The sequence below is a fragment of the Brienomyrus brachyistius genome, unplaced genomic scaffold, assembly GCF_023856365.1.
Source record: "Brienomyrus brachyistius isolate T26 unplaced genomic scaffold, BBRACH_0.4 scaffold1342, whole genome shotgun sequence".
Classification (NCBI taxonomy): domain Eukaryota; kingdom Metazoa; phylum Chordata; class Actinopteri; order Osteoglossiformes; family Mormyridae; genus Brienomyrus; species Brienomyrus brachyistius.
The window spans coordinates 18268-32877 of NW_026043616.1; the positions used below are offsets into that span (position 1 = coordinate 18268).

Sequence of the window (14610 nt, forward strand, 5' to 3'; positions counted from 1 at the left end):
ACATCACCAAGCGCCATGCTAAGCATCGGATGGAATGGTGTAAAGCTCACCGCCACTGGAATCTGGAGCAGTAGAAATGTGCTCTGAGGTGTGATGAATCACGCTCCTCTGTCTGGCAGTCTGATGGACGAGTCTGGGTATGGTGGATGCTAGGAGAATGTTACCTGCCTCCTAGTATTGTGCCAGCTGTAAAGTTTGGTGGAAGAGGGATAATGGTAGGGGGTTGTTTTTCAGAGGTTTAGCTAGACCCCTTGGTTGCAGTGAAGGGAACTCTTAATGCTTTAAGACAATGCTAGCAAGACAATTTGTAGAATTATATACTTCCAACTTTGTGGGAACAGTTTGGGCCATTTCCTGTTCAAGCGTGACTGCTCCAGTACACAAAGCAAGGTCCATAAGGACATGGTTGGGTGAGTTTGATGTGGAAGAACTTGACTGGCCCACACAGAGCCCTGACCCTCAACCCCATCGAACACCTTCGGGATGAACGAGAACAGAGATTGCAAACCAGGCCTTCATGTCCAACATCAGTGCCTGACCTCACGAATGCTCTTATGAATGAATAAGCAGAAATTCCCCCAGACGCGCTCCATAAACTTGTGGAAAGCCTTTTCAGAAGGGTGGCAGCTGTTTATAGCTGCAAAGGGGAGACCAGCTCCATATTGATGCCTATGGATGCAGAATGGGATGTCATAAATGTTACTGTAGGTGAGGTGTCAATACTTTTGTCCATATAGTGTATTTTTAGGCAAACGAGGTATTGTGTGGTGTAAAACATAGCTATGCAAATGAGGCAAAGAGGCGCAACATCAACATCCTGTCAGCATGGTTTAATTCACAGCCAGCATATTTCACATCTTATCATTAATCCATCGCAGGTCTGCTTCCTACCACGCCCGCCACAGACAGCTGAACCGGTTGAAGGTGAGCTATTGCACTTTGATTGCAGGTGTGGTCTCCATATAATGACCCAGCAGAAGGTGCTCGAAGTGGTACGGCGTGTACTTTACACGCCACAGCGACCACATTTAAATGCCTCCACGCCCCCCTAATTGTCCAGTTTAGTTTCCTTAATATCCCTTAATTCAATTCAGTTCAATTTATTTATATAGCGCATTTTCACAATAGTATTTTTATTTATTAATATCTTGATTGACCTGACCATTATTTTCTGCGATGGGCGCTATTCCGACACAGAAGGGTTTACATACATTACCCAGAAACTACTGAAATGTGAAACTCGAATTGGTTATGGAAAGCGGACGTTTTGTTTACAGGCTGCTTAACATCAGTCGAAAAGGAACTACCAGGAACACAGAGTACCGCTACAAAGGCAAAGCAGTACCCGGTAGATTTAAAGATAATGGACCGGGACATAGAAAAAGGGTATAAATTACAGCAGCTATAGTGAAAGCTGCTGCTTAGCCGATCGGTGAACTGGACAGCGGGAGTCAAATTCCATCGGATGAAGGAGGAGCAGGATCTCTGCCCATTGCAACAGGAGACATAACGGTATAAAAGCCACAGTAATTAAAGGGGGCTGTTTCCCCCCCAGAATCCCTTGGATTGTGTTTCTTTTTTCCCATTTGAATAGTCACTCCCTGAATATTTCGTTTTCTATTTAGGTTTTCAGAATGTTAGGCTGTCGATGAAAAGCTTTCAGTGATGCGGGGATTAATATGACGGGGGAACGGGAGCCACTGTGGACACGCGGCTTGTGGGGCCGTATTGCATAAGCGACCCGTTCGGAGCCCCCCCTAGAAACGGGAGGCGTGTGCTTTGGAAACTATTTTGAAGGGAAACGCTTTCTCCAACGAAACGGAAATGACTTCAGCTGGAGGAACGGAGATCGGCCGCTTTGTTTCGGCCGTGGGGGAGTCCGTCTTCGGGAATATGTCACGTCGTACCCAGCTCGCCGTCTAAAGCGTTTGGACCGTGAGGATCTCACCCGAAAGCATGTTTGCCGGGATGGTTCGGCTGGAGACGTGGTCCCCCGAGGCTGACAGCGCTGCCCTGCCGTCGCACCCGGAGATGAGGAGAGGTAAACATCAATCCTGTTTAAAATACCCCCAAAGTGTCTTTAAGTAACATGAAGCCTATAAATGTTATCTGTGATCAGCATGACTATCATCGTCTAATGTGACACTGACTAGTTGTTATCATTATTCCATATAACACATGTAAGTGTCAGTGTAACACGCATATTGTTTGATTTAAAAAAAAAATGTATATCGTTTAATAACATTCATAAATTTACCGGTATATGTATACTTATTTAGTTTTAAAGGGTTTAGTTTATTATTTTTAAAGACTCGCCCAAAAAGTTGTGATCCGATAACATATACTGGGAATGCAGAAATTGCTAAACAAATCTGCAGTTTTAGGGAAGTAATCTAAGCTTTGAGTTTTGAGCTCGCGTGTTTGTGCCGGCCGGGCATCTTTCCCTTAAAATCTCCCTTAATGCGTTGATTACATTCACGTGACGTTGTCCATTGTAGCCTAAATCTCATGAATATGTTTCTTCGCCGCAGCGTTAAAACCCTGTTTGGGTTCAGCTTATTAATTCAGTGTCCATCTTTGCAACAATAATAATTCGGCTCAATCACTCCCTAAACCGACTCATCGACGAAGCAGAGCTGTTTCCGTACCGGCGGCCTTAGACATGGATGTGGTGCGGAAACCCGCGATTCCTGCGCCGAACAGGCGGCGCCGCGTCTCAGCGCCGCTTAGACTGTTATGTAATGCTGTTTCCAATGTCCCTTCATACACATGAAAGTGGACTGTATCAGCTTTGCATTAGACTTTTAAGAATTGAAAATGAGCTTTGATAACATTTATCACATCTGACCAATCGTTACTTTTAGACAGAATAAACAAAATGGCTATTTGGATGGCATTAGTAATAAACAGGATGTTTGTTTACGAAATTTAAAAATTTATAACTGGCTTTCCGCTGCATTACATGTTTCTTCTACGTTGTTATTCGCGCTGCTTTTTGCACCCCCCCCCCCCCGCCCCCCACCACCTTTGCTTATTGAGGGATGAAGGCACTATATGCTCTATGTGAAGCACCGAGCTGTGCAGTGATGGACAGCAGGCCTGTCTGGCATCCCAGGCATCTCACATCTCAGGCTTTGTAGTTCATCACAGCGCCCCCCCCCCCCCAAACTCACACACAAAAGCCTAGTGAAAATGTCTTTTCGGTCTTATATGGCAAATTCAAAGGCCGATCTTCTGCCGGTGAGGATGTCCAAACCTATGCAAGTGCTTCCTGGCCATCTGTTAACACGTCTGAAGTAAACATCTCCGTATTTGTTTGCCATTGATGTAAAGTTTGTAACAGTCGAAACAAACCTTGTGTCCCAGATCGTCGTGTGTGTGCAGCTGTCTTGGATGTATTTCTTGCATGCTTGACAGTAGCAGGTGGGGTGGGACTGTGCGATTACGGGACACGCCAGATGTCCCAGAGAATGATAGGATGGCCAAGCCCTGTGCTGTCATGGAGCTCTGCTGAGCGGGGGGGTGGGAGTCGCCATGGAGATGGAGTTTTGCTGTTTACTTTCGAAGTCGGCCTCCGCTCCGCTCCGCACACGCTGCCTTGGTAACGCAGCGCCTTCTGCTGCCTGGTTTGATGGCGTTCCAGCGCGGAGCCCGTATGCTGGTCCAGTCGCTCCCCAGCTGCTCAGGGTTTGGGATTGTGGTTTGGCTGGGGGGGGGATGGAGTGTGTGCCTCTCTGTGCCAGAGGGAAACGCGGACATGAGTTATAGGGGACATCAGCTTAAAGAGCATGTTATAACCATCTTATGACCATGTTATAGCCATGTTATAAGCCAGTGGTGGATCCCTGCAAGATGAGCAGTTGATCAGGAAGGCACCTTACCAAGGGTGTCATTTGGGCCTGAACTGCTATTGCGATTACCCCCCCCCCCCCCAAACATGGCAAAGGAGGTATTTATTCTGTCTGATAGTGATGTGGCAGTATTAACGTAGGCGCCACCTTCAGCAGACCTTCTACCCTGGCATCCTGGATCAGGCCTCCTATCCTGACCTGCGTTTTCCGGTAATGTTAGAGGATCGAGGCTGTGGCCGAGGTGTGAGGAGGAGGTACAAAGCGCCCTCGGAGGAAGTGAGCGCTCCGCGTGACCCCCCACTGCAGCTTCTGCTTGCAGGAAGGACAGATGGGGAGAGAAAAGGGGAAGGTTTAGCAGAAAATGCACAGCTTTCACTTCCTGCGCTGCGATTCGCTGCTCTTGACGCCAGATAGCTGCTGTCTTTGCTGACGTTCCGGTGGGGCGACACGTGGGAGCCCCTGACGCCCGTCGCCAAGCTCACCACTCACCTGGACCGCCGAGGGGGGTCCAAGGACAGCCTGTGTAACGACAGGGGGCCCTGAAGAGTCGCCTGTTTGCGATCCCCGTGGAAGGGGGAGGGGCTAACCCACTGGAGGACTCGGAGAAGTGAGTCTGTGTCGCTTGTCTGACGTTAAAGGCGGCGGCGGTGGGGGACCTGAAAATACCATGACTGGGGCGGGTCCATTTTTATCGAATCCCAGCTAGACGCTCTGACTGGGGCTGTAACAGGCTTTATTAGACGTAAAGCAGGACACAGTGGGGGGTGTCTCGGGAATTTCCTTTTTCCTGACATGGAAAGAGTGGCTCTAGGGTAATCCTATTCGGGGGGGGGGGGTGCTTTTTGGGGGCTGATTTGCCTGGCATGTGTTTTCCAGGTTAGGATTTGGTGTGGGGACTGTGGTTTGGTAACCACTGAGGATGTGTCTTAGATTGATGCGGGAGGGGAGGTGCCGGCCGGTCTGGGGGGGTTTGCTGTGACGTCCCGCCGCACAGGATGAGCTTCCTGTCCTGCGTGACTGGCTGAGAGATTGTTACCCTCCCAGTGCAGCGGACTGGGAGCGGCTGTGGGGTGCGTTTTGGGGGTCTGCGAGCTGTCACTGGATCGTGTGCCGGTCACTGGATCGTGTGCCGGTCACTGGATCGTGTGCCGGTCACTGGATCGTGTCACAGGATTTCTGTACAGCTGCCGCCCCCAGCTGTGACTGTGGTGACAGTGAATGTTCCCTCTGTCCCCTTACCCAGAAAACCCCACCCCCAAAGCCATAGCGGGTCTTGTCCCTTGTCTGTGGCTCTGAATGGCACTGCTGTTCTCATGGGGGGGTGGTGTTTGGAGGGAGGAGATGGTGGGGGGGCTCAGTGGAATGCCCCTGCTATTTTCAGTGTTTACAGGTGAGACATGATATTATGTCAGGAGAGGCAAAGGGGAACCGCGCGCTGCGCGCGCACACACACACACACACACACACACACACACACACACACACACAACACACTGCAGGATGTTACGAAACAAACACGCAGATGGCAGCTTCCTGCTAAAACCAGGAATCCATCAAACAAAATACTTCTTGGTTCCTGCTGCCTGCTTGTTGAGGAGAGCAGTCGAGATGTTCAGATGCCTCTGGGATATGGAGTACCATCCCTGCGTTTAGGGTCCTTACACAGGTAACACGTTCAGTGTTTGGGAAATGCCGTTGTACCTTTGGAGGAAAGCGGACTCGCTGCAGGTAACCATGGGTGACGTCTGAGGCTGGATTGTGGGTCCGATTTGAGTTTGGATGCTGGTAAATGTAGAGGTCGGGATGTCTGTTAGTGGCCCGTGCTGTTGTGTGCGACTGTGCCAGTTCCCTTTACAAAGCACTGCTTGTCTCAGCCTGACTGATAGTTAATCCCTCTCGCAGCAGGTGGTCGGGTCACGGTGCCAGCAGGTCGAGGCTCCCGAAAGAGGCTTCCCAGGAGACCGGGGTATATGAGGCCGGATCTGCATCGACATTCATGGAGTGCAATCGAAGGGGAGTGCCAGAGCCCCAGTGTGACCAATGGGGAGGCTTGCCACGCTGTGAGTGACAGCCATCACACAGCTGTGCAGTCCGGCCTGCTGAAGCTGACCCATCCTCCTTCCAGTGAAGTCTTCAAGCCCAGCCTGTGCCTTAACAGCGGGATTTCGCTCTCCACCCTCCCCCAAGAGGCCTGCAGACCCACCCCCAGGGAAGCTCCTAATCGGGGACATCGCCCAGGCCCTCATTCTCCGAAACCCGTGAAGAATATTCAGAGCTCGCCTCATCGGGAGCAATTTAACTCCAGTTTCAGCTTCATCAGACTCTCGCTTAGTGGCAGCCAAGAGATGGATGCTTGTCCAGGTTCCCCTGCACAATCAGAACCCGTTTCGGTCCCTCTGGCTCAATCAGAACCTGCATGTGTTCCACTGGGCCAATCAGGACCCGTCACTGATATCAGTGGCTGCTCATTTAGCGTCTTAGGTTCCCAGCCTGCTGCCTCAAAAGCAGATAGGACTCGCAGGCGTTCATTTAGCAGAGATTTGTGGGGAGAGGGTGAGGTCTTGCTGTGCAATGGTCCGGAATGCCAGGCCGCTCCGGCCTCAAGCCCCGCCCACTCCAGGGTCCGTCTCCCTGACTCCGACGCCGGCTCTGTGGATGCCGAGGCCGCCTCCTCCCTGTCGGCCGACTCCTCCTCTGACTCCACCTCGGGCTCCTCCGTCACCTCGGGCTATGAGAGCGCCGTGCCCTGCGGTGACCACGGCTGGGAGGCCCTGGCCAAGAAGTACGAGGGCGTCCTGCAGGAATGCCTGCAGGGAAATCAGGCCAGTGCCAAGGTGGGCAGCCGAACACGGGGTCGCCCCGGCTAATCCGGACCACCCTGCTGCATGCCTCATGTCTTGGTGGAATGTATGTCATTAAAAATATCCCTCTGTTCATCCTCTAACCCATTATGCAGTACAGCATGTTGGTGTAATATCTTGTATCTGCTCTATATAGTGATTACCTTGTAATCGTGTACCTGATTATCAGAGTCCAGGGGACCGAAGTGCAGGCGTGGGCAGGTTTGTTGTTGCTGGACCCTCCCCTCTTGTAGTAACTGTTTGTGGCCAAAAGGGGGCCCCCCAACCTCAGGGAGGCTCACACACACATGCATGTCTTGGGTGATAAACGCTGTCGCTGAGTGTGTGTTACAGTGGTGTGGGTGATTTTGTCGTCTCTCTCGCCCCCCCCAGATCGAGTCGATGATGATGAAATTGCAAGGCCTTCAGCAAAAGGCAGTGCTGGAAGACGACTATGACACGGGTAAGGGTGGGGGCCGTCAGCCTCGCTGGGGAGGGGTGCATCAGCTCGGAGGAGCTCTCACCTCCCCAGTTCTCTAATACTCGTAAGTCCTTGTCTTGGGGCTGCAGCAAGTTCTGATGTTTGCCACCAGGCTCGTAGATGAAGGGCTGGTTGCCGTGATGGTGACGTCCGTGTGTGAGATCTCCAGCCTGATCTTCATATATTACTCCATTCTCACTTTTTCATGCTTACCATCGTCTTAACCTTGGTTTGCACAAGCTTCTGTCAATACTGATGCGGGTTAAAGTGTTTCACTTGCCGAATACACTTCGCGTGCGCGTGCAAGTGGAAGCGATGTCACACTGGTTTGCAGCCTAAATTCCCAGGGGGCTTCTGACTCCCCCCCCCATCTGCAGGGGCAGATTAAATTATCTAGGGCACACGGACTCTCAGGTGTCACTGATTTAATTAACCGTTTCCTTGTTTCGGAGGCGGGGCCGAGCCTGATGTTCGCCGGGGCCCGGGGCAGTGTCCTGTGTTTTTCTCCGCCTCTGCTTGCCCTTGGTGCCGGTCACCCTAAACCCCCTGCCTTGAACAATAAGCACATCCTGTCTTTATTAATAGATATATTTAGATCTGAAGATCCTGCTGGGCGGAGTAGCCCTCTGGCTTTATGTACTGAAGGTTACAACCCTGGAGTCACATGTTAGTCTCACCTGAGAGTCAGTCATTTAATTCCTTGCCCTTGAGTTGCATATATGTACATTCCACACTCCCCTTTGACCATTTTCTCGCTTAGTATGCAGAATTAGCATTAGCGTTAGCATTAATTGGAAACACAATGGTCCGTTAATCTAACCTTTGTTTTTAAACGAAGCCTCACATTCTGCTTGCTGGCAGAGGCTGACAGCTGTGAGATCTCTCTTAAATCCAGAGCTGGTCCAGACAGATCTCTCTGCCTGCGCCACGATTGGGCCTTAATAGACTTTTTATCAATCTTGTGATCCGGTTTACTGAACTTGGTCATCAGCATAAATTTTTGTCGTCTTAAATTCTTCTCTGATGGTTCTTAGTGGATTCATTTTCTGTCCTGATTGGGGCATCAGACCAACGTCCAGATAGATTGACTCTGACTGCATCTGACCTCCAGCGAATTCCCAGCATGCATCTGTGAAGAAGCTGCGGCTGATTCACCAAAGTACAGACAAGATAAATAAACTTGTGTTTCCATTGTTACCAAAAAATAGACATAGTGGTCAAGTCCACACCAAGCTGTCCTGTTCATCTCCTGGTTTTGAAATGATTTCTTTAACTACTGCACCCCCTGCTGGTCCAGCTTACATATTTTGCCCAAATTGTAAAGTCTGCATTTGAGTTAGGTGGTCTTTGGTATCTTACTTATTTACAGCATAGACCATTGTTCCCCAGTTCCTGTTTGCAGTTTGCAGATCAAACACATCCTGCTCAGTAAATTAGCAAGTTTATTAGGTTTGTCTGAGCAGGAAAATCTGAAAACTGACCCTGCAGGACCAGAATTACGGTACTGTGGCAATAGACATTGGAGTCAGAGGCTCCAATCCGAAACCGACATCCATGCCCCCCCCACGATTCTTTGCCCCGCCCCTTCCTGTTTGATGCGCATCTGCTCTTGCAGCGGAGCGCTTTGGGAGGAAACTGGATGAGCTGCGGCAGGAGAGGAGCACGCTGGTGCGGGGCCTGCCCTCCAAGCACCCCTCTGTGTCCCGCCTCCTGGAGCGCCTGCTGGTCGCCGTGCGGAGTGCCCTGCAGGGGGCAGCGGTGGGCAGCAGGTACGAGTCGTGGCGGGAGTTTAACAGTGCCTCCCTTGGACTGATTTACTGTGATGTTACCTTTTTTTTCTCTAAACAAATGGGTTGTGGTGTGTGTTTCTTTAGCAGAATGAACATGTTATAATGCGCTTCCAGCAGTCATCAAAATAATGATATTCGGAATATTTACTGTTTTAATCTAGTAAGGAAGAAAGTACTTTTCTGGTTGTTGAATCTGATGCAGTTTCGATTGTGTGTCTGAGTACAGTTGTATACTGCTTGTATTCTGTTTTCATTTGTTCTAGGAATACATATTTGGGGGGGGGCAAAGGCAAGGAGGGGAGGATACAACTTATTTTAAATGTGGTAGTTCATTTTTTATTTTGGGGGGGGGTGACAAAGCTGATTTAAAATGTGTCCCTCTGTCTTCCCTGGTTTCTTTGGGGGGGGGGGGGGGGACTTAATGTCCTTATTCCCTTTGCAGACCAGGTCAGCAGTGCTGAACGTTCTGGTGCCGTACAGTTGTGATGTAGGATGTCCCGGGTCCAGCCTCCATAGTCCTCTATAGTGAAGGCTGCATGTTTTGTGATGGACAGAGAGGGCGACGGTTCCGTCGATGGCGAAAAGGGAGCTTCGTCGTCGGGCCAGGAAGGTGCTCAGCGCCCCCTGCTGTGGAGAGACCATCTGCTCAGAGAGAAGCGGCTGGTCGAGGTAACGACCCCCAGCTGGCTGTCTGCCTAGCGGCTTCCCCAGGCTTGTAGCAGATACTCGCAAAGTCGCATCTGACCATGATTTCATGCACTGCGGAACTGCAAGACCTTCAGAGCTGCGGCATCTGGGGGGCCTGGTGCTTCTGCGAGCATGAGGTCTGCCAGGTTCTAGGTGCTGCCGCAGGTCACTTTTGAGGTGCTATAGCAGCTAAATGGGGAACATGGGGACCCCCTGCAGGAGGAGATGCAGGACCTGCAGCGGCGGCTGGCCAGCCTGCGGCAGAGGAGCGCGCAACTGCAGCAGGAGCTCCTGCAGGAGGAGCGGCTACTGGGGGGCGAAGAGGACGAAGGGTCAGCCTTGTGGCACTGTAGCCCCGCCCAGCTGCACGAGCTCGGCCGGGCGCTGGAGGACACGGTGACATCAGAGCACCGCGCACGGCTCTGCACTCGCTGGCCCCTGGCCGTGCTCAGGTAAGCCCCCGGGCCAATCAGAACATGTTTCAGTCTCTCTGGGCCAATCGGCATTAACCAGCCACATAAACCCATGGATGGTCCAGTTGACTTGGGGAGTCAGAGAAGCCACTCAGTCGAAACACATCCTGGTTAAATCCATTTCCTGACTATTGTTTCATTGATTCTGATTGGGTGAAACCATCATGCATCATGCTGCAGAAGACTGTCACTCTCACCCCCCCCCCCCCAATGGGATTTAAAATGGGATTTAAAAGTAGCTGGATATCCTGCTGGGTTTAGTGCATGAAGACAACGAAAGCAGCATATTTTTCTACACGTTTTTAAACATCAGATTAACCTGCTGTATGCAGCCCCCCCCCCCCACTCCCTTCAGCGCCACCTTCCTGCAAATGAGACTAAACCTCCTGCAGCCTTGTCAGCATTATGAATTTTTATTCCTTGTCCTGAAAGCAAATTTCTTCTCCCCCGACACTGATTCGCTCCCTGAAGTTAATGGCTTTTGAGTCAGCATAATGGAGAGAGATTTGCTACCTTTCAGCCTGTCAGAGGCTGTGAATTATCGTTCTTCTTGTTTGTCCTCAAAGATTTGGTGTAACTTCATCCCCCTCTGTGTCAAACTGCTCTGGAGAAAAGCGTGTTTCTCACTGTAAAGTCACTTAATATGTGAGAACTGGGCTTGCGAACTGAGATAAATGACATGGTCTATTGATTTGGCCTTTCTGCCCATTGATGGGCTCCTGGATTGTGGCAAGCATGCAGTACTTCCTCCGTCCAGCAGGTGGAGGTATCTGCTCAGTGCACCGAACAGGAGAGCTTGGTTGATACGACTTTGCTGTATTGAAGAGTGCTGCTAATAGGTGGTCCTGCTTAACGCCCTGTGTACATCAGACCATAACTGCTCTGCTAATTATCTGCCCCATTGAGTCATCTTGTAGAGACTCGCATTTGGTCCATCAGTCCTCCGTTCCTTTAAAATTGGATCCATCTGGAAAGTATCTCCCTAAATTTGTAAAATTGATCACAACAAGTGGTGGTATGAAGCCCAGAACATGAATATATAACCGTGATTCTGAATTGGCAAGACCTACATGCATGTCAACAGCTCAGCTAGTCGAACATGCTGCTGTGGTGCGTAACTCCTGAACTCGATGTATTTGCAGTAATGACATTTTCCAAGAAAAAAAGTTGCATGTGGATATGATGTGCAAAGCAAGTGAGTTTGATTTTAATGCTGTACCTCCTACCTCCATAGTCATTTGTACATGCATAGTCATGTATCATATTACACATGTAAGCCATCAAACGCCTGCTTTGCGTGGCTGTCTAGCCCATATTTACATGAATGCAGGAATATCACCCTGACTCCATTTTGTCTCTGCTGTTGCCTGTTCCGAATATATTCCAGCCTAAATCCTATATATATTTATTTTTTTTCTCACAGACTGCAGGAGAGGGAACAAGCCTTGAACACATCCATCAGAGAGGCTACAGCCAAAGTAAGACGTTGTCTCAGACTTCCCTCCATTACTGCAGACTCCGTGCTATTTCCTATGTGAGCCGGAGCAGCCCCCTGTCTGTGTGATGCATGTGCCGTCGAGTGGGCCCTGGGCATTATGGGTAATTGAGCTCTGGATAAAAGCGGGATCCCCTCCCGGCGGCACTTCAGCGCCTCTCTGCGGGTAATGGGTCCTCTGAAAGCGTGAGTTCGGGGTTTTCAGAAGGTGCTTTGCCGTCTCTCGCTAACCCTCTTCTTACAGCGGGGCTGTTTGCACCGGTATTAACGGGGAGGGGGAAGTGGGTCTGGGACCGGGGGCTCTGTAAAGAATGGAGACATCAATATCACTCTCAGTGATGGGACTGTGTTCGCATTATAAGAAAATAACGAGCAGGGTGGCCTGTTTGAACTGAGTCGACATGCTTCCGGCTAACTGACCTGTCCATGCAGTGGGCGATAGCTTTGCCAGAGGTCAGCTTCTCATCCATGAGGTCATGGACTATCTCTCTTCCTGTTCGTAGAGCGCTTTGAAGCGGACCCGGCCCTCTAGGTTTTGTCACACTAACCTACCCACTGGTAGCAGAAAATAACTGCAACCGTGCAAGCCGGCCCGCCCCCTACAGGCGTACGGCTGACATGACAAGCGTTCAGCTCGCCATGCACGACCCGCCTACGTAGCACAGGGCTGCCTGTCTTTCTGTCAAAGGGCTCGGTGACTCAGCGGTTCTGATGGGTGCGGGGGGCTCCGCACAACGGGCCTGGAACAGAACACGGAAAGAAAAGGCCGCTTTTACATACGTAAAGCTGTCAGACCTTAGCAAAGGTCCTTTAGGAAGGAGAATGTCATCCTCTCAGTGCAAACTACCGTCTGTGGCCAGATGAGTTAGTCGAGTGCGTCAGACTCCTGTAAATCTGCGAGGGTCTGGGAGTGATTGATTGGATCTGGGGGGCATGACAGCAGATTGTCTTTGTAAGTGGGAGACTCGCTGGCTGCCTTACGGTCTCACTTGGCACAGTGGACAGTGTCCTGCCCAAACCACGGGGCGGTGATGTCACCTTTCCCACAAGTTTCCGGAGATGAGTGGCAAGGCATGTCCGTGTAGGATATCACAGTCAGGTGATCTGAGCACCTGTAGGGGAATCCGCCTCTGGGGAGTCCCGACTGTGCCTCTGGAGTGGAACAGCCCTGAATGCTGTTCTCCCCGCCCCTGCCCAGGCCGCATTGATGTTGAATGCAGTAATTGGTTCTCTTGGTGTTTCCTGTAGCCGCGAGTAGAAGGTCCTTCGCAGGGCACTGCAGCTCGAGCCCAGCTGGGGTAAATGCAAATTTAATCACCCGGCCCCTGCTCTGGCAGACTGAGGGAATCCTTCCGGAGCAAACTGCGACCCGGTCCCCGTTCTGCCCGGTTCTGCCCGGTTTCTTTACTGTGTGTACCGGGCTGAGCTTGGCCTTGCTGGACAGCAGGAACCTGTCAAACTTGCCGAATCTGCAGGCTTCCGCTGCTACCATCCTCCCCAGTCCTTTATCCATCGGGGGGGGGGAGGGGGGAGGATTCTGGGAGCCTTTGCCAGCCTGACGTTGCATTTGGGGCAGTGAACGGCCCTGGTGAGCTTCCTGTGTGTGTCCGGCTGTTTGGAAGGATGCCGCTTCGCATTCCTGCACCCCATCCAGCCCCAGACCGACGCCATGCAGATCTGCAGCTCATTGGAGCCCCACTCCCTCCCCCCCAGGTGGTTATGAGTCAGAAGCTGGGCAGCAGTCTGCGGAGGAAGGTCAGCGAGAGTGAGACGCAGCTGTTGGCTCTGCACGAGGCCAAGATGGCCGCCATCTCAGGTAGTGCCCCTGACATGACATGACCTGACCGTGAGTCTGCCCCCCCTGGCTGTGCTGCATCCAGCCTATGACCTACGGCAGGGGTGCCGAATGTGACCCCAGAAACTACCCAGGGGCTGGGAACAGGACTGACTAGTAGTTACTTAGTATTGGTAAATCATTATTAGTAATTATTATTGCTGCATTTTGAGTATTAATGATGAATCCTTTATTTGCCATTTGCACAAGTACCTTGGAATGCTTCTCTTCACCAGCCCCAGCTTGCTCTCCACTGTGGGGGGGGGGGGGGGTCACTAACATGCGGTGCCCCTGGAGCTGGGGGTTAAGGGCCTTGCTGAAGGGCCCACGGACATGTGACTGTTCTGTCGAGGCTGGAGTTCACACCAGACCCTGATCACGGCAATGAGACTCAGCCCGCTGAGCTACTCGCCACTCAGTAGTTCATCAGAATCAGAAAACTTTTAACCAGGAGGAAATTGTTTGTGATTACTGACTGTGTGGTACACAGCCACTAAAAAGGACAAAAATAGGTAATACATACAACCATTTCTCTACATCACTTAATTGGTATAAAACAGAGATGGTGAGAAATAGGTAAATGAATATGATTGAGTACAGTAAGCATTGCACTAGGAAGATAAATAAGTAGACAGACTTTGACAAGTATAGGTATTATTGCGTGTGTCCCGCTTGATTCTGCAGTTGTTCAGTGTGACGGCAATCAGAAGGAATGATGTCCTGATATTCACCTCCAGAGGAAATATGCTATAGTCACTTTGTGATTGTGTCTAAAGGTGTCCTCACGATTTAATTCTATCTAATTTGTGCCGACGTCCGGTCATTTCCCACGCAGGGGGCGACTTCTCTAGCGCAAAGGAGGTGAAGGTGGAGATGAGGTGTCTGTGTGGGGAGCGGGACCGTCTGGAGGCTCTGGCAAGAGACTGCGGGCTCTGAGCGCGAGGAGCAGCCAGGAGCTGGCCAGGATGAAGGAGGAGCATGGCCTCCTCAAGAGGGAGCTGCAGGAGAGGGAGGGCGCGCTTCGGTAAGAGCGATGGCAGCCGCCAAATCCACATGCTCGGCACAGGGCAACCACATGGTCAGCCGCTGCAAGCGCACGGGAAACACGGGGTAACCACATGGTCAGCCGCTGCAGGCACATGGGCAACACGGGGCAACC

At 51.2% G+C, this 14610-nt stretch overlaps 1 protein-coding gene across 1 annotated transcript; it reads left to right on the top strand.

Moving 5' to 3' along the window:
- Positions 1-1235: 1235 nt before the first annotated feature.
- LOC125730484 (disrupted in schizophrenia 1 protein-like) lies at positions 1236-14475 on the top strand (the record flags this gene model as incomplete). The annotated part of the gene is given in 10 exon segments (XM_049005801.1): positions 1236-2041; positions 5754-6685; positions 7085-7154; positions 8788-8941; positions 9517-9631; positions 9869-10101; positions 11546-11600; positions 13331-13433; positions 14287-14367; positions 14370-14475. Coding segments are annotated over 10 exon segments (1934 nt in total), but the record flags the coding sequence as incomplete, so codon positions are not given.
- Between the last annotated feature and the right edge of the window lie 135 nt (positions 14476-14610).